Source organism: Aythya fuligula, chromosome 2, assembly GCF_009819795.1.
Source record: "Aythya fuligula isolate bAytFul2 chromosome 2, bAytFul2.pri, whole genome shotgun sequence".
In the NCBI taxonomy this organism is placed as follows: domain Eukaryota; kingdom Metazoa; phylum Chordata; class Aves; order Anseriformes; family Anatidae; genus Aythya; species Aythya fuligula.
Genome location: NC_045560.1, coordinates 114,991,584 through 115,016,713, shown reverse-complemented (window position 1 = coordinate 115,016,713; position 25,130 = coordinate 114,991,584). Strand labels below are relative to the sequence as shown.

Below are 25,130 nucleotides of genomic sequence, written 5' to 3'. Positions count from 1 at the left end.
AGAAAGCACAGTACTAAGCACACACCTTTGCTCTGTAGCCATGGCTCCTTGAGTTTACACTTGCCAGCCTTTTACATTTTTGCATCTTAACTGCGGCAAGATAAGTACATCCCAATCAGACAGTACTGCTCTATTCAGCTTGTCAATAAGGACATTAAGCAGTGGGAAGTTATTAAAATAATTTCTTAGGAAAGGAAAACTAATTTGAAATTGTAAAATAAATATTGATTAGTGGTGCCATACCTACCTACTGGGAACAACGGTATTATTGCATCATCCAAAAAGGCAGGCAGCAACAAAGAAATGTCAAGGAGCGCCCTGCAGTACTGTTATGAATGCTCCCTACCTTTTAACACAGATATATTAAAAAAAAGTAAAAATCTCCTCCAGCTCAAGTATGTAATTAATCACAACCCCCATTCTATCTATGACTGATATTTCAGTGCATTTTCAAACTTCCATACTTTTGCTACCATGTTCACAGATGAAAAAGGCTGGCAATTTGTTATGCTCAAATTAAACCCGATTATTCTACATAGCTGTGTTCTCTAAGCATGCTGCCCAATGACAAACATCTATTTAGTACCTCTGGGAGTACATCAGTTTCTCTTGTGCTCAGTAGCATTATCAAAAGGTCATGGTCACCGATACCAGAGACTTAGCTTCACTCCAGCAATTAAAGTGACCAATGTAAGTGGTAGGTGATTCACTCTCTTTGAATTTGTATTTCAAGTTAACAACAACTTTACCTGCATAATGTACAGGGATTTCTATCTTTGGCCCTATGACATAGTGGCCCTCCTCCAGGCTGTGAGCTGTGATTGTTGTCCACTGCCGACATGAATGAATCAGAAGGTAATCACTCTCTCGAAGGCCTTCTACAGTTTCTCCTGCAAAACAGATGTATTTTTTTTTTAATTAATTACATATAGAATTAGGAAAACTTCACAAGAAGCATTTTATATTCTTATTACTGCACATTTTTCAGACATTTTGATATTTAAAAATCCAATTAAGTTTAATTCTAAGCAGTATTCATTTTGCAGTGTAAGCATTTTATCTTAAGAGAAACAAACCCAACACAACACAGTGCCTGCCTACAAGCACCACAGAGATGTACTCTTGATTACTCAGCAGCGGCTCTCAGGCTACTTTTTCAGTTTTCTGCATGAACAGACTTTTCATATCCCTGTTTATGTCTGCCTATCTCGCTTAATACATATACTCGAGACTTCTTAACTTTCAGATAAAGGAAAGCTATAAATAAACATATCAGTTATGAGGTTTTGGAGGTATCAAGAGGAAAGTACCTTTTTGTATGTTAAAAGATCGGCACCACACTAACCTATAGCCACCTGAAGCCAAACCTTGTTCATCACTACTAAGAAACTGGGTACCTAACCTGCAGATACAGCGATCTCAGCTCTGTCACTAGGTAGTCAGCTGTTCGCATATATCTAAAATTAATTAAGGGGGCTTATAAAAAGATGGAAGGCAACTTTTTGCTCGGTCAGATAATGATAGGACAAGGAGGAGCAGAGGGGGAAATGTTAACACACCAAAGTCGAGATAAATGAGAGATAAATGCAACCCAGAGCCCCCACAGATCATGCCTACCTCACCCCTGCAATGCCCCTTCTCATGCTCTGGTGCCTGCCAAGTCCATCCCAAGCACCACAAGACAGAGGGCTCTCCTTTATACGTATGTGTCCCAAATCTTTTGTATTTCCACAAGCACCTTCCTCTCCTCCTCCACTGACTGCAGTGCCTAACCTGGACAACACTGCTTCACTTGGCTTTCCAGTGACTGCAAGGGCCACGTTAGACTATTCAAAGTACTAGATATACATACCAAGGATGATACAGGCGCAAAATTTTATAGAGCAGGGGATACCATAGCAGAATGCTCTCCTGCATTCCTGGTCTTTCACATACAGACTACAGGACACCTTTCTCAAGGTGTCTTGAAAGCACTCACATGAACTTTCAGAAACACTTGGTAGACACTAACCACAGGCCAAGAATAACAAAGCTTTACTTTTTATTTTTGCTCTCCCCCACCGACCCTCTGCTGTTGCAGCCAGAAATAAAGCATTCGGTTTAGCCCTGGCATCACATTTGGACAAAACCCATTCCCTTCAGCTGCCGCAGCAAACTGCACTTCTTCCTCCCTGTCCTCCCATGTTTTTAAGGCAGAGGAAGAATCAGGCTTTCTGTCTCAAGCAGCAGACGTTTCCCCGCTCGGGCTCGACACCAGGAGAGAGACTTCCCATTGTGCTCCTTCTGCCCACACCAGGCAATCTTTTCCCCCGCGTGCGGTGGTTACTGCACCCTCCATTCCTGCCTGATTTCATGCTCTCATTCTATCAAGAAATGCCCTCCTACACGAATCAAAACACGGCAGCTGGCGGGTGTGAGAACTGCTGGATTTCATGTGAGGAGAGACCACTGCCACCGACTGCTCTGCCACCCGCGGACCGCCAGGTTCTGGCTGATTTCTGCAGAAACATGGATGGGGGTCACCTAAGGGCAGACCCGTCTCAGGGCTTCCCAGGCTCTGCTAGACCTTAAAACAAGTTGTTCCTATTTTGCACATGTGGGGCTTCAACTTAAAGGAGTGGGTGGGCAACCCCAAGGCACATGGAGCTCATCAGTTCCAGTTACTCTTTGCCCCGTAGAGGTCCCATTTCCAGTTTTTCTCCTTTTTGACAGTGCAGCTTTCAAAAACACAAGCACAGTCTTTCATGAGCTGGTTTCCAAGAGCTATTTGGGACCATGTCTCCACGCCTGCACCCTCACCGTGCTGGGAGCATGGAAGGGACTTCAGAAAGCTTAGGGCAGAGTGACAGAAGGGCCAGGCAGCACAGGAAAGCTCCGCAGTCCCTCCAGTATCTGGAAGGATGGTCAGGTACTTGTTAGAGGAGTCACACACCTGCTACATTTCACCAAATCATCTGCCTTTGAGCATCTTCTGCTCTCTGCTCACAAGGCGACTCCTAATAGATATAAAAAGTCTCCTCGTCTTACTGCAGCACAGTCGAAATTTTGTCGGAAAACACAATGATAATAATACATGGTGTTACTTCAAACTCCTGTTTCAGTTCAGAGACTTACGCTCCTGCTTTCTATAATCCATGGCAACAAGTAATTATTCCATCCCACAACAAAACAAAACCAATGACACCTAAGGGAAGAACTAGTATTTTACAAGTTTCACTGACAATGGTAAACAAATTTTGAAGAAAATACAAAGCATCTCTGGTATGCTTTTCCATGCCTTACAATTTGTAGTTGTAATTTCAGGCCATTACCTAAAGAAAGGCTGAATTGTACCAGCCAGGATTGCAGGGAAATAATTATAGTATGGGTCATCCTCCAAGAGTCTGAGAAAGATGTTCTCAGGAAAAACAACAACAAAAAAATACCCATTATGAAAAGGAGCTTCCAGCCGTGGCTCACAAGCCATGATCTGCTTAAGTGGTTACTCTGAAAACTGGGTGGGACAGGTGAGTGTAAAAAGATATTACCAAGGCAGGCCCACGAGTGACTACCTAATGAAGTCTGCAGCTGGAAGTAGCTGCATTTTTTTTTCCTGTTTGAACCCTGGAAACCACAATTCCTGTTACAACAATCATTCACTCACACTGATTAAGTCGGAAACGAGTTCTGCACTTTGCCATGGAGCTGGAGCGGAGGAGGGGGGTGGATGCAAGCCTCCTGCACAAGGGCAGGTCTGTCAGTACCACGTCCTGATATCCTGTAGCTGTGGGTGGACCAGCTGCCTGGGGTGGCTTTATAGAAAGATGCTCCTTGTAGGGATTAATGGACAAGCAAAACCACAAGTACAAGGAAGAGTCGAACATGAATGAGACAACAGAGTGTGGCGGTGCAAGCTCTTCTGTTTTCTTCCGTTGACTTGCTCAGTGCCTTTAGACCAGTCTCCTCCCGGAGAGATGAACCTTTCAGGCAGGAGATGTCTCTGAAGCAGGCTGTGCTGCTCAGGTCCCGGCTCAAGCACAGCCCAGGCTTCGCCCTCTACACTTCTCTCAGCAAACCGTACCTTACAAAACAGCCACACGCATCCAATCTGATCTTCCCCCGTCTCAGTAGCGCAGGTTATGCAAGCCTTTCATTAATCACATTTCAGCTATGTGGGAGAGAAGTCAGCAGGCTTCCCATCCACAAGCTATGCAACTCGGTTCTCACCTATTCAACATCCTCCTACACGACTGCTTACATAAAGCCAGACGCCATGAGAAAATAGAGCACAGGCCACTCATCTTTAGTAACAGTTTTGTCTCTTATGATCAAATATGGATTAGCTGTATCTCCTCACCCTCTCCTCCCCACCCCGAATGCCTGCAATATAATTAAACCACTACAAAGAATCTACAGGCAAATACTTGAGTACTTTTTTTTCTCCCAAATAAAAGTCAGAAGCAATGAATTATCACATGCATTTCCCCACCCCTCCTCAAGTTCCCTACCTTTCCAAAACATGAGTCACCTATATTCATAATAATGCCCGACACTAAGAAACCCATGATTCGCTAACAGCGTGTAAATCCTAAATAAAGCATCGGCACCCAACTGTGCCTTGCAATAAGAGCCTCACACCTCTGAGCTGGGAAGTTAGCCGGTGTTCCTAAACAAGCTGTCATCCTATAAGCGCTGCGACTGAGAGCAGGATGCAGGCTATTTCATCACAGATCACCTAAGCAGCATCGCAACAGCTGCTCATTTATTCATTCTGAATCAGGCATGTTGCCATTTTTAGTTATATAATTGGCAAAACTTCATTTCCGCACAGTTCCTGAAAACCATAAATACTGCAAAGCACGCTGCTGTTCAAAGGCTACTGCAGAGGGAATGCTGACCACGGAAGGAAAATTGTTCACATGTTGGCACAGTTGAAAAACGAAATAATAATAATAAAAAAAGGTAATTGCTTAATCTAGATTCCCATGCTTATTAAATACCACCTACATTAAATGCCAATACACCTTTCATAATTCTTTCCAGTTCCAAAACGGTATCATCCGCGTTTGCCAAAGCTTGGCTCTGTCACTGTAAACACTCCACTCTCAGATGAACAGTTAAAAGCTGAGCTATCCTGCTCCCGGTCTTGCTACAATCTACAAGTTCAGAGATGAATTTCTGTTCTCACTTGCAGTTTTTCAGAACCAGATGAGGAAACAGTAGCTGGCTGCGTGCTGGGCCTGACCTTGTACGTGGCAATGCTGCGGCACACAAGGAAGAACCGACCTCCCTGCAAGCTGTAGCAACCACTTACCCTCTGAGGACGTGCACTTTTATTTCCTTTGGTATTTCCCAATTTCTAAATATTTAGGGTAAAGGCTCTGAGGTAGAGCTGAAGACCCTCCAGTATTGAAGGGTCTGAGCACTGCCATCTCTTCTTCACCTCCCTCTGGATCAACAACGGGCCAAGCTTTAAATAAGTCCCATAAAAGAAAATTCACCCTGGTTTCACATAGTCTCATTTGCCAAAGATAGCAGTGACTTTTCAACACTAACCACTAAAGAAAAATAATGAAACAAATGAAAAACATCAAACAAAAAACACCAGAAAAAAAAAAAAAACCACAAACTTTTAGGGTTCTCATTCTAGTATTGAGAGGCTGACATTTAAGTCACTGCAGAATGTGCAGAATACCATGACTCATTCACTCACAGAAACTACACTTCTAAAAATAAGCAGCAATCTACACGAATATAAACATTTTTATAATGCCACACACTGCCATCCTGGCTGGGAGTTGACATCACTCCCTTTAAAACACAAGCTTTTTATCAGGAGGCATGAGAATAGTAGGTAAAGAGCGATTCAAAGAAAGAGGAAGTCCATGCAAGCTTCCATCAACATAACAGATAGCATTTACACATGCCAGATGAACTGGATACCATCAGCTCCTGCCAGGAAGATGGTTACGGAGACATTCCTCTCATCTCATTCATCACAGAGGACTGTAAAGCGAGCTTAATGCTGTCCCTTGCACATTAGTTCAAGCATGCAGAATCTGCTCTTCCTGGAACAAAAAGGCTTACAGAAAATAGCTCGTGACAATCTTAAGATCACTTCTGTGAAATAGGTGGTGAAGAAGATGCCTGCTAAACCCCAGGGAAAATTCATCAAGACTTGGTGCCATGTGTTTTCATTAAGTGTGAACTCCATCTGCATCCAGGTAACAGCTGCTGTACAATTAAGTGCATCACCCAGGCTGCCTTGGTCAGTTAAGTAGGTGGTGGGTTTTAATTACCCCATCTAATGTTCCACAATCACATAACATAACATTATACAGGAAAATCTCAGCAACATTAAAAATCACTTCAGTGGGTGCTCAGCCAGGTAACTACAAAAAGACACGCAAATGAGCAGCTTCAAGTGTCTCTTGCTGGAGCTTGTACCAGCAGTTGCTAGGACGGAGGGGTCAGTTTGAGGAAAGCGAAGAGGTGGCTGCCTGGTGAAATGTGGTTAATGTTTGGACTTGATGATCTTAGAGGTCTTTTCCAATCCAAACGATTCTATGAAATCACTAGGAAGACCTGTCAGCACGTGGCTAATTTCATGAGAGACGATCAAATAAGGCTTATTTTGCCACAATTGGAAGCTAACAGAAAGCAGAATGATTAGAAACTGGGAAAAAAAATAAAAATAAAAAGACAGGTGCTTATTTATTTATCATGCTATTATAGCACTGAGGAGCATTACTTGCACAGTATCTGCTGCACTGGACAAGCAGAAGGGACTCCTTCCCTGGCTGAGGGCCAAACAAGAAGCCATGTGTTAATATACACCTCAACTTTATCCTACAGCACCACAGAAAAACAAAGCATAGCTCCAGCCAGGATAAAATGAAATTATAATCCATTGTTATTAAAAAAAAAAAAAAAAAAAAAAAAAAGAGAGAGACCATTATTGACTTCATGGCTCTGCACAGAGATGTTTCAGGTCAGAGGGAGGTCACACTGCTAGCACAAATAGAAATGCCAGCCCTGCTTTTCCACTCCAAAAGAAAGAATCTACAATACTGTACGCCAGTCAACTAGTAAAAGTTGTCTTGTTTTTTGAAAAGGCCAACTTGTGTTTCTGCCAATATTTGCTAGTCACATAGCTCCTACAGAGGCAGCATCCTAAGATGAACTTGGTTTCTTTTTAAGTCATTGGCAGATTCACAGCAGGTAAAAGCTGCAGCTCCTCCCAGCACACAAGCACAGTGCTTCCCACTCCAAAGATGGTTTAAATACATGCAATGGAGGAAAAATAAAAGAAATGAGACGTGACAACTCAAAAGACGAACTAAACTACATGCTACTGGTTATCCAAATACCTACAGTGCTGTGGTGCATGACGATCTGAAGGCAGCTGTCAACAGACCATCAAGGTGAGGAGAGAAACAAGTGAGCAAATGTCCTCTTTGCTTCAGAAGCACTGACTTCACCTGAAGTCATCTCACGGTCATACAGTTTCAGACAGACTGAAGCTGTACCAGCACATGGGACAGATCAATCCAACCTGCAACCTACCACAATGCTACCACAGCATATATTCTTTCATCCCCAACTCTCAGTCATATTACTTTACTGGAACAGGTGCCTCTTCTCCTACAGTTAAAGCTTTCTTCTTTTGTAATGCTGAGTTTGGTCTTTACATTTAGGGGAAGAAACAGAGACTCCTTGTTAAGTCTGAATATTCAAATTAGGATAATGACATATACATACACATATATATTTATTTAAATACCAGATCATGCAACCTGCTCACCGAAATACTCCTCATGGCAAATAACTTCTATCTGAACTTTGAAGGAGGGTTGGGGAAGGAAATCAAACATTTTGTTTTCTGCATGCTGCATCATACTCTAGCCTATCTGTTGGGAATAGACCTATATGGACATAACTCAATGTCAAAGAGCAGTAAGTGTTAAGTTAGGGTGGTTTGCTTGCTTTAACTTTGGCAGTGTATTTGGTTACTGAGTCAAATCTCAATGAGCTGTTCAGCCTGCCAGTGCTATTCTTTCCGCAAAAATAAAACTTGTCTAAATGTAGGTCAGAGAAAAAAAGTTCAATAGGATGAGAACAACGTCTGAATTTTCCATTTTGAAGCAGCAATAGGGTTTTGTATGGAAAAATTTCACATCCTTCTAATTTTTCTTAACAAAGGAATGAAAGAAAACCTCACAACTATTTTGGTACATGAAGAACTCCACTTTTAACAACACTAGCGAACAGGAAATCTACAAGGATTGAAAATGTTACTTTTTTTGTCACTATGACTGAACAGAGGCTTGGAAGAGTTACTGTTGCATTAAATGTGTAATAGAAGAAAAGTAAAAGAGCACTGAATTGTAGAAAACACTACTACTGGGAAAACAAAACAAAAACACACCTTCCTTGAAAGCCTCTCCATGTTATCAGTCTCACTTTGTCATTCCATACAGACATCAAAAAAAAAAAAAAAAAAAAAAAAGTAAGAATTATCTAGCTGATCAGATAAACTTCTTTGTTTAAAGAAAAGCAAAACAACGTGCATGGGGGTGGATCATGTGTAATCTTAATGCAGACTGCCAGTGAGTTAGAAGGGTAAATATTGTAGTTTCTGGGAGCAAGGTGGAGAAAAAAACACACAACAACAACAAAAAAACACATTAACATTTAATCATCTCTGGGATATAAAGTGTAGTATACTAAATTTTTAATTTAAAGTGGGCCAATTCATTAGGGAAGCCTGACTGTGGTCTCATCTGTGTCTGAGCACAGTGGATGGGAGTAGAGGTCTCTGTCCCCAGCTGCACAACCTTCTGAGCAAGCAACACGGAGATCTGGAATAAAATTTGCAGTTTTATCAAGGACTGTTGATAATCAACCTCACTTTTCAGCTTCCTTTCTTAATTTGCTGAGTAGTTTTGATGATGTTTCTGTTCAACTATTTCATCCCAGCAGCACATTCATTTGTACTGGTTCCTGTTACCTGGACCAAGCACTATTTCTGTCATGATTCAAATTCCTATCAAACCCCTCTTTCTCAAAAGAAATACAATGCTGATTTGAAGTGTCGTCAACTGCACAGATCCACATCTTCCAGCAGCTCTTCCAGGCTTCCCCTGACAGCACAAGAGCAGCACGGCCCGGTACCAGCAATGACGCTTCCCTCGGCCTCGGATGGCGGAGGAAGGGAACCTGTGTTCGTTTCACAAGCAAGGCACAAATAAGCCAAGAACTCAACGAGCTGAATGCCAAGTAGTGCCTGGTATCCATAATCCCAAACCCAATTTTAGCAAAGGCCACAAAGCTCAAACACTGTGCTCGCTGCCAGGGAGGCCATGGAGGGAGTGCAGCAGGCCAAGGCCTGGCCCACAGTCAGTCAGTGCTCCCAGCACACCGCTCCTCTGCAGCACAGTCAGACAGCTCCGAAGCTGTCCACGGCAGGCTGCACCCGCAGCACGGCTGGGAACAGGCCACAAAAGTCTCTCTGTCTCTCTCTTAATGCTGGATCAACCCGGCTTCAAGCACCACAACACACAGCATCAAGGCGAATGCACACCACACAGCGATGCTTCTCTGTGGGAGGACAGGCGCCGCATCTTCCTGCTGCTTTAGGACAAGCTCCCCAGGAGTTTTGCTTTGGCTGGAACAACTGTTGCTGGCTACAGGCGGCCAAATTGCAACAATCTTTGGCGGTATCCCAAGAACAGGGCATCCAGTTTGCCTCACTGACCCTACCTGCAAAGCAAGGGGCAAGGACAGCCTTGCCCTCAGACTGCCCAACCACTTCTTGCAGCGCTTCCTGTGTTTCTGTAATCCCTCAGCCTCACAGCACTGTGATCAAACACTGCTTTGGGTGACCATTAAATATTTCACAATCAAGAGAAAGGAGATAAGGCTTTGCTTCTGCAATTTCCAATCCCTCTGCAAAAGACAGATACAATCAAATTGCTTCAATCCAACTGATGCTGAACTCAGGCTATCATCCACTAATACCCCAAAAGAGAGCAGAGACTCCCATCCCCCTATTCTTTTTATGCCTGCCAGCAAGAAGACAGATTTATTTCTTCAGGATTAGCATTTTGCTATTGGAACAACTAGATATACCAGTACTGTTGCAACAAATCAGCATAAACCATAATCTTGTTATAAGGCTACGGGACAGATTAATCCACTGAAAAATCCAGTTTGTTCCAATACAAGCTTTCCTCTAGCTGCAAATGCAGAGAGACATCATCTCAGAGAGTCTCAGAAAACCTGTTCGACCTACTGCGGGGAAGAGGAGCACAAATACTTCAAATAAACACAAAGCTGAATGCTGGTGGCACTGCCGTCGGTGAGGAATGCTCCACTGACTTCATCACTCCCACAGATTGAACCTTGGCATGGTGCTTTCTTTGTGTTCAGAAAGAACCAGTGGAAAAAAAGAATAAGGGTAACACCACAGATCTCACCGAGTTTTGTTTGCGTTTGTTTCAAGCCTTCAGAGCAAACATCCCAGAACAAGAAACCTTACTTTTTATGAACTGCAGCCAAGCAAGCCAAAGCACATCTTTCAACACAGCCTGCTCTCCACCCCCACATGGGGGAAAAAAATAACAACAAAACAACACTCAGAACAACAATTTCTTCACATGTGCATTCCAAAACACAGTAACTTTCTGTCACTATCGTAATTACTCTTATTAATGCTGAACATCAAACGTAACTGTATATTTGTTGTACCTGCATCACAGATTTAGCTGTAAGATTGATCCAACAGAGCAGTCCATTACCCTGGTTACTTATGAACTACTGTAGAAAGCCTCAGCAATTCTTTAAAATGCTCTAATACCCAAAAACATGTGAATAGTGCTAACTATTTATCATTGTATTTTAGACTTGAAGGGAAAAAATGATCTGAGAATTACCCAATTAATTGAAAACCAAGATTCTTGCAGAAGAAAATTTTCTGTTTCACAAATCTGAAGCTGTAAGACTAAGAGCAGAGAACCCTGCTTTAACTACACTTAAAACATTCACAGGTTCATAGTACTGAGAATGAAAAAGCTGAACAATTTTCACTGCATGCAAGGCAGGCTCCAGCCTACTTTAGTGTTAGTATAGAGACAAGGAGACAGGAATTTAAACGTAGACATAACATTTAGTTTATTTTCCCTTTTTAATTCTCATTGACAAAGCAAAGGAGATTTAAAACATTTGCTTTGCAATCAGGCAATCTATAAATTGAGACCCCAAACAGTAACTTTCACAAGCGATCTGATCAGTATGGTTAAGAGAAGGACAGCATTACCTGACCAAAAGCAAAGCACGGCAGCAATGGGACATCTGAGCAGCACGGTGCCATCCAAAGCAGCTCCTTTAAATACCTCATTGAGAGAGCTGAGGTTTTCCTTTACTAGAGGCAAGCACTCCTCATGCTAGAAAGCTCCTGCTCGGAAGCATCTATAAATATTGAGAGGGCCACTGGAGGATACACTTCCAAGTGCCTGTTTAACATCAGCTGCCTAGTTGGAGAAGCTTAATACTTAGAGGTGGGAGGTCAGCATTTAGCATTGCACTACACGCTTTCACTAGCTTCCTATTTATTTCCAAGTACAGCAACAAAATGGTTGCTTTAATTGAGGAACCAAAGGCAGCTGCACAACTTTGCTGCTGCAGAAGCTGTCTCTCCCCAGGTGGGATGGTTGGAGCCTCGTCAGGGAAGTCTGGCTAGAGCTCTCTAGGTTCAGGGTGCCCACAAAGAGACCTTTAACCCTGCCAACCTCTTGGCTTTAAGATCTAGAATGTGATTCTAGATTGCCCTGGCAGATAGAAAAGCAGCCTATTCATTCAGACTTTTCCTGGGCACAGCATGAGAGCCAGGGAGCTGCCTATTGTCAGTTATTTATAATTAGATGATATTTTAAAATACTAGCCAAGTAGGCATGCTCAGTCCTCTCATTATCTATCCAAGCCCTAAAGAGACACTGTGCTTCTTTGTGCTGCACGGCAGTGATCCCTGTTTGAACTTCAGGCATCTTGGACAAACTCCCAATTAAAAAGCAAGTAGCCAAAACGCAGGAGCTGCTCATGCATAGTTTGCTTTGGCTTTGAAAGAACTCATCTTCCAATTTGCCTTCGATTTCTGCATCCGGGCTAAGGACAGGAATAAAACCAGCTGGAAGAAAGCAAGCAAGAAGTTCAGCTCCGTGCCGAAGCTGGGCTGCCCGCTGGCTGCTATCCAAGCCGACCGCCTCATCTCCCCGGGCATCGATCGAGGGCACGGACGCGGCGCCCACTCGCTGGGGGCTGCTCTCTATCTCTGTGCTTCAGCTCCGTCAGTCCTGCTCCTCCTGGTAAAACACAAGAGTCACCAACAGCAGGGCAATGCCTCCTCTTCAAACCCAGAACCGTGTGCAGAGACTGTAGGTGTTCGAGGGTAATTAGGTACCCACCTGCTCGCTTTGGTTATGTGCGGGTACAGGAGTATCTGAGCGATATGGGAACGCTAACGTGAGAAAGGCAGCCAGAGCTGCACCTACTTCTTTTCCGGCCAAGAACAGTCCTAATCCTGAGCACAATTATTTCTTATTGTGTCAGAGAAACCTACACCAACTGTAAGGCATAAAAAGAATGCCTTTTTTTTTTTTTTAATAAAACATAAGAGATAAGAGAATGCTGTCCCTTTGGTGATACCTTGATCATCTTCACAATGCACAAAAAGAAAGAATGTACCTCCTGTGAAGAGGGAAAGCTTCTAGGTTTGGTGAGCAGCATACAGAAATGACAGTTAAGAAAACCCCATCATGCCTCACTTTCCCCTTGAGGATAAATTTATCTTTGCCCACAGGCTACACAGTCTTAAGATATTTCGTTACATATTGACAGGAACACAAATGATACTTGACAATAAAACCCATAAAGCACGCAACAAAGACGATCTTTTCCTCTGGATTGCCCTACATTCAGCTGCAGTGGTACTGCAGCTTTGCTATTTGTCTGCAGCCACATCCTGGGTTCGCTGACTGCAACACCATGCATATGTAGCTGGTCACATTTTGTATTTTCATACACAGCCCCAACAGCTCTGCGACTCACATATACAGCAGGAAAACACAGGATGTATCAGTATAATGCAGATCCATATTTGGAGACAAGGGCAGGAATAGTCCGACCATAAAACAAATGACATAAACCCATCTCAGATAGGAGCACGGGAATTCGCCAGTATGTGTGTTGATAGCCTCTTGCAGAGGGCAAAAGGGGCGTTTTGACCTTTTGCTAAATAGATGCCTGAGCAGAACTGTTAGGAAAGAAGCAGGAATAATTGAATGTTTTAGTAACCGGCCTCTCAGCAATGAAGAGTGGTGGCTTACACACACCAAATTCTCCTTCCAGCCAGTCACACCACATAACAAATGGACCAGGATTAGTACTGCTCTTACAAACACACAGTTATCTCCACTCGCTCGCTGCAGGTCAAGCAAGCAGCCAGTGCTGGCTGAGAAAAGGAAGCACAACATGCAAAACCTTCCAACTCATGCTTGAGTCCTGCCAGCAAAATCGCCTTTACTACGTTACACCAAACAGCAGGTCAACATATGAAAAAGAGTAGAAGCCAAGGGAGATCCCATGTTATCTGCACTGATACATACCGCCTCTCTGCTGCAAGGTCCAGAATACTTGCTTCCTTCCCACAGCAACCAGTTGAAGGTTGAATTTCTGGTCACAGGGACTAGAAGCCTTCAAGTTTCTAGCAGTGTCTGAAAGGACTTTCCCTGCACGCTTTCTCACTTGTGGTAGCACAGGCACAGCTATCACCCCTGGTACACCCACAGCCAAGCACCATGCTGCTGCCTGGGCCAAGAAACAAGTTCTGGATGCTCATCCCTGATCTTATCAAAGCTGGAGGAAAAGATGAGGGCACAGAGGGAATAAGAAGCAGAGTTTGCACAGGAGCTGTAAGAAGCTGGAGGACAGGACAGGACCAACAGCAATGTACCAGTACTGCTGGAAGAGGTGACAAGGAGGAATGTCCTATCTGGAAGCAAGAGAGGGCAACAGAAAACCTGCAGCAGCTCCTTGCACTGCTCCATTCTGCTACGGCTAGACTGTACTGCTTGTTTTGTCTTACAGCAACCCTGGAAATGCCTGCAGATATCTCCTAACACCTACTGGAAGCCCACCAGTGCAGGACAGTAACGCAGGGCATAGGTTGAATGGTGCTGACAGGAAAGCCAGCAGCTCCTGGAACCCAGCCATGCTCTGAGATGGAGCCATCAGAAGAGGCAACAGGATCTCTGGACAAGAAGGAAAGATCTGTGCACCTTTGGCTTTTTTTTCTTAATACCTATTAAGGAAAAAAGTTCTTGCTTGCAGATAAAAGGTTTCCTTTAGGCATCTTCCCACAAACACAACCTTCCCTCTTTCATCCTCAAAATGCTCAAGTGCCAGAAAGCAACACAAATATTCAGTGCATGCTTTTATTGGGACAATTATGTGAAAATTGCCACTGGCGGGGGGGGGGGAAAGGCAAAAATAAAAAGGTGCTAAACAGAAAAACTAATGCATGGCAGGGGGTATCTGAGGATGTATGGATTACTTTAAAATAGTTCCTGGAAGTAATCTAGTAATTAAGTATTTAGACTACATGATTCTTACAAACCTAGATGTAAAGAGACTGTGTTCTGTTTGGGTCCAGCAGCCCAGCAGCAGGCTCAGCAGCCGAGTGAGGGGCACAGGCTCCCGGATAAGGCCAGCAGGCACAACTTGGAAACGGCTGCCGAAGGCACACACAGCTACCTTTCTCCACTTGCACTCTCAGGTCAGTTTTGGGCATGCACGGTCTTTCTCCTCAGGAAAGAGGCCAACAAAGTTTCAAAGCGATTGTTCTTGAAAGGCGGACTCATAGTACAAGGAGATTTTCCAGTTCACAGAGGCTGAACACTTCTTCATTCCATTCCCAGAGAGCTCTGGACATACTATCCTGTAAAGAGGCCAGCACGTGCAAAACTATGGCACGTCCACAAATAATTAAAAAAAAATCTGATCCGGGACCACAGTGACCCACAATGAACATAGTTTAACTTTACTGTACTCATTACCCAGGGAAGCCAGTCACTCTCCACTCTCCTACAGAGTTGAGAAAGTGTTCTTGAACTGCCCTAAAGGATGAGAACTACTGTGCAGTTATGGAGTGGCTTTTATTTTATTACTTTTTTTTTTTTTTTTTTTTTTTTTAAAGCAGAGAACTTGTCCAGAAAACCACAGGCAGCTTTCTCACCTGCTTCGTTTGGCAGACAGCCCTTTAAATATCACATCACTGAGAGGTTCCTATTACATGCTGCTCAAACAGCAACCTAAGACCTCCAAAAAAGAAACAAAAAACAATATGGTCAAACACGTTCTTTTCTCTTTTTGGGACTCTCAAGGCCTCACAACACTGGGACAGAGGCCAGGGGAGAGCAGGACCCGGGGTGCACCCAGAGACTCACCCCGAGCGCTCGGCCCCTCCATGGAGGAGGGAGAAACACACCATGTGTGCCCTGAGCACCATCCCAGCACAGCAGGATTCAGCCTTTTAGCACTTTGAAAGAATTTCTGGAAGTGGTTAATGTTTAACCTAAATCTGAATACAGCTAAAGCCCTCTCAGTTCCCTGTGCCATCCTACAAAGACCAGTTTATTCTTTTTTTTCCTGTACCAGCAGTGCAGAAAACATCTTGTGAATGAACAGCTCAGGGCTGTTACTTCCCCATGCTCTCCGATCAGCCCACATCCTCCCCAAAATATCCCAGTTGCCTGAGTTGCAGAGCGGAGCCATGACCCGGCACCGCATGCCCTTGCACAGCACCCCGGCACGGGCAACTGCTGTTCAGCCAGCGAGCAGCCCCAGCCCCGGGGTCCTTTTTGGAAAAGCTGCAGCCTAGCGAGTTATTTCCTCGCCCAAACCAGCTGCAAGTTTTGTCCTGACTGCGCAGACACAAAGTGGAACAATGCGTGATCCCGAGGGATCTCGGTCTCCGGGTTTGCTTGGGTTCCCCCATTTGGGCTGCCAAGAGAAACCCCCCAGCTCCCTCACTGCCACCACTAAAGCTTCCCCTGCTCTCTTTGCAGGTATTCTTGCAGCGTGCTGTGTTTTAGATAGTATCTATGTTTGTGTCACTGAGATTCAGCCAACTTGTGAGGCAATTCCAGGATCAACTTCAGCAACCAAGCGAGCTCTCAGGCATTTCCAGCCTCTGAGACAGCGTTTAAATCTTCTAAAGAGAACCAAGGATTCATGTCTCTTCTCAATGGAGCCCAATGACATGCTCACAGGTCACGGAAACACACGTAAGTCCAAGCTTTCCGTGATTACATCTTGCACAAATTAGAGCAGGAAGGATAAACCCAACAAACAACAAGCACTTTTAAAACAATTTTGCATTTCCTGAAGATGAGCACTTGGAGGAAGCTCCAAGCAACCGTACACTACCACCAGAGCACCTTCCCTGTTGTTCTTCCAAGACCAAACCTGCCCCTTTTGGCTACGTACCCAGAAGCAAGGTCTGGGCGCAGGGGAATAAAACAGGGATCGGAGGCAGCCCCACGAGAGCAATCGGCACACGCCTTTCCGCACCAGAAAGCCCAGAGAGCAAAGAGCACAAGTCTTCACTGCACACCTTGCCACACCAAAACTCCTCACAGCAACCTCATCAGGTCCGTGCCGGGGCCCGATCCAGATGCTGAGTGTGTTTTGCAGGGCTTGGAGGCATCGCTTCTCAGACAAGGGATATGGTCCAGAGCCAAATCTTGTAGGATACAGGATTTCTTCCCCACCACCTGCAGCCTCCATAACAGATGCACTCGCGGGGTGCTGCAGGTCTGGAGGCAGAGCAGCTCTTCTGGCTGATGCCGTGCCTCACCCAAGAGCTCAGGTGCTCTGGCAGAGACACAGCATTAAAAGTTTTATGCTGACATGCATGCACCACCACGAAGACTGCAAGGCAGACGTGGCCCTGACTCTTCAATCTGCTCATCCAGCTCGATTTCATGCCCCTGCACCGTGCCTTCAGATCCCAGCATCAGCTGCTCTAACGAGCAGCCTTGGCTTACAGGTGAAGGTGCAGCGAAGTCAGCTCCCCAGGCTGCTCCTGCTATAAATGGTATGAAAAAAGCAGGCTGAACATGCCACATAAAACTCATTCCAACGGGGAGCATCATTCCAAGCCCAAATTTCAGGCGTGAAATATTGGCTCACTGCGTTTTACGGAGGTTGGTTTTTGACTCATATGCAATGCACACTACGCTGATGAATATTTTCCTATAGGGGAGAGACTTAAGCTTCCCTAATCCAACCGACTTACTGCTCCTAATGCCAAGAGGAAATGCAGCAACACCCATGCCCTTTGCTGCTGACAAACCACTGCAGGAATGACTGGAACACAACGCAGCTCTCCTCCCAGGTCACATCGAATCCTGGAGCACCAGACCACGTTGTCCAGTATCTCTCAGCACTACTTCTTGGCATACTCCCTTGGGATGCCTTCACTGGGCCATTACAGGGAGTGCCAACCCGTGTAATCACTGAAGCAGGAACACCTAGTCCCAGAACAGCATTTACAGACAAAGCATAAGAAAAAAAAAAAAAGCACAACAAAGCCCTTCTCTCCTACACCAGCCGTGTACCATTCCTCACTAGCTTATTTTGTAACAACAGCGTATGATTCATCACACCACATTTGTTTTAAGATTAAGGGTTTTAGTAACCATTTAGGACACTTTAATTATTTTCATTTTATGTACATCTTGTGCCTTATCTAAAAGCTACAAGTAATTTAAATTGAAAAAAAAAAAAACAACAAACAAACAACAAAAAGCCAAGACACTAAGCTTCCCCTAGGACTTCAGCCAAGGATTGAAAGACACGGGTCTTGAACTCTAGTTAGGAAAAGAAGAGCAACACTTCACCAGCCAACACCTGAACTGCTTAACTGTCCAGGAAGAGTTTTCTCTGGTACATATGCAGAGGCTTTGTCTAATTGGGTCAGAAATCTGGAAGCCAATATCAAGATCATCATGCACATCAGTAAGAAATCTGAACATTTATTAAGTCTGCCACAAGAGGAAGGCAACTGTTTGCATCTTAGCAGCCCTACAGCACGACCAAAGACCTGGTGCAGTGCAAATGGCACAGTGGCTAGAGAGCACACAGTACACGTGAAACCAGTGCCAAACATGAAAGCATCTCAAAAAACACCACAGATTTTTAGGTGTAAAACAGGTATGCTGCTGAACTGTTGTTTGCCTCACTTGGAAGCCAGCGTTACTCCTGGGAATGGGTGTTGCCAAGTTACTGGACTCCATCTCCAGGAGGGCATGGTAATTTTCTCAGACACCGTTCGGTAGCTGCAGATTTTAAATGAATTAAAAGCTTTTTCACTAAAATGTTTCTGGAACACATCTCTGCCAACCGGAGAAAAGGGAAGGAAAAAAAAAAAACACAAAACAGTAGCAGTGGTTAGTGGCAACCTGTCAACTGTTTTTTTCATTCAATTGTCTTGATGGAGACACAACAGACAACAAGGTAAAGTAGGAAAGAAGAGAAAGCAAGAAAATGATGATCCGAAATGATGCTTTAATGGCAGAACATACAGAGCAAGCAGGTGGAGATTCAAAGCTGCTCAGCACAACAGGATGAAATTGAGCCTTATGGATAAAACATATTGTGAGATCAGAAGGCTACAAAAAAACAAATAACAACAACACAAAACCACCACACAGATAGGTATTTTGTCCATCTGCACAGTATACGAGAAGTGTCACCTACCAAGATAACAGACAGCCATACCCAGAGTGGGAAGTCAGATCGTGGCATCTGCCCCAAGTCTGAGCATATCTGAAACCTTCTTTTGGTCTACTTGAAAGCCTCGTCCCACCCTGGCGTGATTCCTACCCCCTTGTATCAACAGCAGGCATACTGAGACACTCGGTAACAGCTTCTCGAAAGAAGGAGGTCATTCAAGACAATCAGAGCACGGACAGCAGCACCCAGACCTTAAAAGAATAAGATTCTTTGTAGTTTCCAAGCATTGTTCAGCTGCACAGATAACCCGCGTTTGTGGAGTGACGCAATATGAAATTTTCATTATGTGCACGGCCAAGCTGTCCTCTGTAGTACGATGTCTTTGATAAGATGCGAGGGTGCTCGGTTTCAAGATATTTAGAACTGGAATAAGCCCTACAATAACGTGCTGCAGGGAACAACGAGCCACTGAAAATGCCTGGAGTAGACAGATATTACAGTGAAAGGAGAGAAAAAGGGAACCTGAATACCTACAGTAAATACAATCTCTTTGTGGCAAGCAGCACAAACTCACTATTCACCCCAGCACTGCTCTTCACAAGAGGTTAGTGAGGGGTACGAAAAAGAAGCCACTTTTTTAAAAATAGATTGTCACCCATTGTATAGATCTTTTCTTTTTTTTTAAATAGCCACTATTTCTGTCATTTCATCTTAAAGCAAGCACACATTTATGCCGCAGAGAAAAGAATTTCCTTCGGAGTCTTAATGGCTCGCAGTGATCCTCAGTCTCCCTTCCAGAAAAATTCACCATCATTTTTTCATAGCGCACAGCAGGGAATCACTTCTCCACAAGCTGAGGTCTTCCCCTAGGCAGCTGAGTGCCACAGCGTCTGATCCCTACAGCACTGGTTTCCCAAGCACATTTTTAGGGCATGTACAAATATGTTTAAGCCCTGTGAAAAAAATAAAATACCAGAGGATGCCCTCTTAATCCCATAAACTTTAGCCTTCATACACAAGGCCTGAACTCTTCGTAGCCAATCTGTGGGTCAAAACTATCTTCTAGCAAAGTCTGCTTTTCAACTGCTTACAGAAACAGCAGCAGTGGCAGGGTAAAAGGGAATCCCACCAAGTACAAGAAAACAGACTCTTGGAGCCTGAAGCAGGGAGCTTACAAAGAAAAGTTTGGCCTGAAGGTCAGCTCTGTGCAAACGACATTTTCCAGATCTTAACTGTGATAGCATTTCTCTTTTACCCTCCAAAGTTATCCTTAGAAAAATAATCATCAGAAATTTAAAGCCTTGAGATAATCATAGCCAGCATCATTTCAGCATTACAAATTACCAAAAAACAGTCATGTTTTCACTTTTTGCCTTTCCTGCCGACAACCTGAAGACAGCCAGCCCAAGCCTGCACCCACATCCATGCCTTCCCAGGGACCAGCTACATGCACCTTCTGCCCTCCTGCAATGGCCAAGAACTCGGACAAGAGCTCTTTTTGCTGCAGGATCCCAGAGCGAAATCCTTTCCCTGCTGACCCTGGACACAAGCCTCTCAGTGTCACTGGGGTGGGACTGCGCTGTGACAATGCAACTCGGGGCAGCCGGGGGAAGAGGGCAGGAAAAACACAGCACAAAGCTCGCTCGCCTCTCGCTCTTTGGATCTTGCTTCTTTTCATCTGCAGCAGCCCACTCTGAATTATGCAGTGTTACATAAAGTTCATTCATTTTCTTTCGGATGGTGCTTAGTACTCTTTCAGCAGCTTTGCGTTTGAGCCGTCCCCTGGAAATATTTAAGTTGTTTATATGTTGGAAAAATATTTGCTTCCTCTCAGGAGTGACAGAATTTTCATTCTGTATTCTCTTTGCCCAATTAACGTAACGATATTCACCAGCAAAATAGTGAAACACAAAGCTGATTCAAACAAACTTGGAGGCATAGGCCATCTTCAAAATGGCCATCTAAGAAACTTAGCTTGGCATCCAAAAGAATAACCTGGAACCCAACTGTACAGTCCTAAAATTTCACCTGAAAAACAGAAGTTCACGTATTTATCATTTATAGACAGATAGGTAGGCACTGCTGCCTAATTACTTCCAACTGTACCTTCATGTAGCACAAGAGAATACTTCCTCCCATTCCTCCCTTATCCCATATCATCAAGAAAAATCCTCCCTTCCTAGCAGAGGACCAAATTTAGTGCACATAAATATTTCATAACTTCATTCTGTCAAGAAATCAAACTGAACTACTTAAGGGCATTCTTCCAGGAGCTGCACATCCAGACTCGAAGTATGAAACTGCATTCATCATACCCATCCTCCCCCTTCAAGCTGAAAGGCCTGAAGGTGAGGCAACGGTGAAAAAACTGAGATCTTGCGTGCATATTATCCAAGAACATTACCCCTACACTGCTAAACTCCGTTAAGTATGGAAACACCACAGCAAGGCTGGCCTCTTCTTAAGAAAATACGTCTCCAGTTTTTCAGTCCCTGTCTACACCCTGGTCCTCCACAAGAAATAAGTTCTGACTGTCACAAAACCTCACCATGACTGAAACAACCAGTCTCGAAACAACCTGCTGCAGCAGACAGGGTAGCCAGCTACAGCACCGAAAGGTGACTGAAGACAGACATCTACAGGTGGTTTGACTTCCAACAGCACCGAACACTTGCAGCGTCCGCTGGTCTCAGCAGGAATTCAGTGCTTAAAGCACAGACAAGGCCACTTCCACACAACCAAAACTCAGGTGTGTTGGTTATCTGCAAGCTGTGCCTTCAGCAATGTGGAGACCAGGGCTGTACCCCGACAAAAGCCGCAGAAGACACTACTTTGTTAATAGGGGTAGCCCTAAACTGCTGAAGCATTGCATGACATGCACCTGGAATGGATTTGACGTGTGTTTCCTTCAGTACTGCACCAAGCAATTCCCAACTTGTCTCCTTTGGGACACTATGCGCTGACTCGTGGCTGCTGCCTCTTATTGCCAGACAGCCTCCTTTGGAAATGGGAAAAGCATCCCCTTCGCACCACCGAGACCACGGCGCCTATGTTCTCTATGAAGTATTGATTTGTCTGCCGTCTGTAGTCCCTTGGGTTATAAAGGTATGTCTGTACAAGTAGGTAAAAGCAGACCCGGGAACCTCTGCCCATGCTCTGAACCGGCCACACCTCGGCCAGCTCCAGCCCAAAGCCTTTCTGTCACGCTAGCTCCATGCTCTATCCTAGCAGGGCTTAGCATAGGGTCAAACTTCATTCACAGGACAGCTCACCAACAGCTGCCACCCGTCTGGCCATCCCAGGACACAGCCAAAGAAAGCTAAGCGTGCTTTAAGCGTGGCACACCAGGAGCAAACAGCCCATGCACAAGCTCAGCAACATCGTGTCTCGGTTCAGAGACATTCCTCTCACTGGGTCTGACACTAGACCACCCCCCCCCCCCCCAACAACAAAAAAAAAAGGCCATGTAAGGGGCAGAGGGGAGAAATTCCTCTCCTCAAAACCCACACAAGGCTCTTCCAGGTCCCTCCCAATGAAGGGATTCAAGAGGAGTGGGGAGACTGGGAAGAAGTCTAAGACACAGAGAGGCAAATTAATAAGTCATCAATATACATACACCCTGTCAAAGCCTGAATCACTGCCAGGAATCTCAAGCAAATTGACAGCCTGAAGTGCAGTGACTGGAGGCCATCTTAGCTGCTTCCAGTGACAGGAGGTTTTACCAGGAGGTCCTCCTTGATACGGCAGCTTGGCCGCTGTCGCCGGACAGCACAAGCTCACCGATGTGCCAAAACAGCCGGCTGCAGTTGAGATGGCAAAGACGCCTTCCTTTAACCTGCTCCCGAGCACCAGCTCTGAGGAAACACCAGTACTGCACAACCCAGGGACGAAGTCACCAAAGCCCTGGCTGGGATCGCCCGCGGATGACGGGAGCTGCAGGTAGGCAATAAACCAGCCCAGGGCTCGCTGGCACAACGGGCAGCGACAGGGGACAATGCCCACACTCTCCTGTCACTTTGCAAACGAAGAGAAAACTTTATCAGGGAACCGACCCACGGCAGCGGGCACCGACAGGGCCACTCCATCAGGTACCCCCCATTACCAAACCCGGCCAAAAATCTCGGTTTTGAGTTATCGTCAGCTTTCCCGCAAAGACGGGAGAGCCGGAGGGGTTTCGGGGAGCCGCCACGCAGCGCTATCGCCAAGCGGCCGTCTGAGTTTTTGGGGAGAGCCCCCCCAGTCCCCCGGCCGGGCTGCTTCCTAAAGCAAGCACCCGGGCTGCCGGCTTACGTCCTGGAGCAGCGAGAGAGACACACGCAGACTTGGAAACTGCAGGTGGGCAGCCACGCCACCGCCGACAGAAAGTTCCCGGGGGCTCCTCACGCCGCCCCTGCTGCTTTACAGCCTCCCTCGGTGCGGGATCTGCCGCCCCCCTGCAGCATCCCCCGTGCAGCACGGCGGCTGCCGGGCACCGCTGCCCCCCGCTGCTCCCCCCCGACCATCTCGGTGCCCGATCCCGATCCCGATCCCGACCCCGGCGCCCCACACACCGCTGTCCAGCCGGGCGAGCTGCGGCAGGCGGTAGGTGCTGACGAGCAGGTCCAAGGGCACGGCCACCGCGCTCCACTTGACGTCCTTCAGGCTGAAGCCCGGGCAGGGGCCGGGGTCCATCTTCCCACCCGGAGCAGGGCGGGCAGCGCCGGCGGGACGGGAAGGAAGGGAAAAAGGAGTCGGGGGGGGGTGGGGGGGACGGAGCTCGCCTCGCTCAGCTCCGCTTGATGCGGGACATGCCGGGCTAGGGGAAGGGGGAGGCCGGCCGGGCGGCTGCCGCTGCTCCCGCCGCCCCTCGGCACCGGCTGGGGCCGCCCGCTGCCGCCGCCGCCGCCGCCGCGCCTGGCCCAGGAAGCGCCATCCCGGCACTGACTAATCAACAGGGTGCGAGCAACGCCTGCGCAGCTGCCGCTCCTCCCCGCTCCGAAAAGGAAAGGAAAGGAAGGGAAAGGAAAGGAAAAAGTGCCGGCCCGGCCGCACGGCGGGGAGCGCGGATCGCCGCCGCCGCGCTGAGCCCAGCCGAGCCCAGCCCAGCCCTCTCGCTCCACCCTCCGGGCGCTCCCCCGAGGCGCAGCCCCGCGAGTGCGTGTGGGGGTGGTTTTGGGGTGTGTGCGAGTGTTTTCGGGCGATCCCAGCGCAGGTCGTGGCCTCCTTGGGGCTGGTGGAAAGCCCCCTGCACGCTCGCATCTAGCAGATGAAGCGCGTTTCAGGGCGATCGTGTCAGGAGCGCTGCGCCTCGTCGCCTGGCTGCTAAGGAAATTTAGCTGCCTGGTGCAGGAAGTTGACCTGTGAGATTCACCCTACCTTCAGAAAAATCCAACCACAAGCCAACCTTGATTGCTAGTTTAGTTTTCACCCATGAACCAAACGGATATTGCAGGTATGAAGCACAGAGGAAGGAGCATCTTTGGCTTCTCTGTACCACTATTACCGCACGTGCAACTATTAAACATATTCCCTATTTGATGCTCTTCAGGCCATAGGGAAACTGAACACCAGCTGCTGGTTCTCCTTGCAAGGTGGCTTACGTGAAGAGGTCTCACAAAGCGCTCTCTGTCACCGTTTTTTATTGCCATGCAGGATCCCCAGCAGAAACCGAGGGTACTTAAACAGGAGCGAATAACTCACAGGTGGCTGCCCTGTACTGTGTTCAAGTTTACTTTGTTCACTTTTGTGTCAATGCTATTTCACGGCAGTAAAACACTGTATTTAAGGCTATACATACGTATACATTTAATGGCTCTAGGTGAGGCTGTACCACTGACTAGAAACGGCGCCTCCCAGTGATTTGCAGGACGACAGCAGGCATCCCCAGCTGAGTCTCTCTGGGATCCATCTCCCGTGGCACCTCTCTCCAGGATGGCTGGGTGAGCTCATGAGGAGCCGTGGCAAGCAGCCCTTCAGCCACCTGTGCCTCCTCATACCCCTTAGTAAGGGGCTGACTGCCACTGCCTGCTTTGTGGCGCCGGGTGCCAGCATGAGGAGGGCCAAGACAGATCCACTCTTGTTCTGGTCTGCTGCAAACAGGCCTCAAATGGACTGTGGAAGCCGGAGAGGATGACACAAGCCCAAGTTAGCTTGCTTTAAATGGGTCTGGGTTGCTTTGAACTGCATACTGATGTGGGCCTGTACTTCAGCTATGCAGTCTGTCTCTGGGATTTCCCAGCCCTATGAAAAACCTTCATTCTCTGAACTCAGTCATGGTGCTGTTAGATCCTACTTACCAGAATTGCTAGCTTTAAAAGACAATGTGGATGATTTTTTTTTTTTCAAAGTCGATTCCTCTTTATGAAGTTTGCAGAATGCTT

General features: G+C 46.2%; 1 protein-coding gene across 2 annotated transcripts in view; it reads right to left on the bottom strand.

Moving 5' to 3' along the window:
• GAREM1 (GRB2 associated regulator of MAPK1 subtype 1) overlaps nucleotides 1-23,500 on the bottom strand; it is a 101,242-nt gene extending 77,742 nt beyond the window's left edge. Inside the window, exons 1-2 of one of the 2 annotated variants that reach the window (XM_032180949.1) lie at nucleotides 23,322-23,500; nucleotides 750-890 (exon numbers count right to left, since the gene is read on the bottom strand). In XM_032180949.1, the coding sequence (XP_032036840.1) occupies nucleotides 750-890; nucleotides 23,322-23,442 (262 nt within the window). In that variant the 5' untranslated portion in view covers nucleotides 23,443-23,500. Of the gene's footprint in view, nucleotides 1-749; nucleotides 891-23,321 lie in introns of those variants that run through there. The other variant, XM_032180950.1, reaches the window with a different exon arrangement.
• Between the last annotated feature and the right edge of the window lie 1,630 nt (nucleotides 23,501-25,130).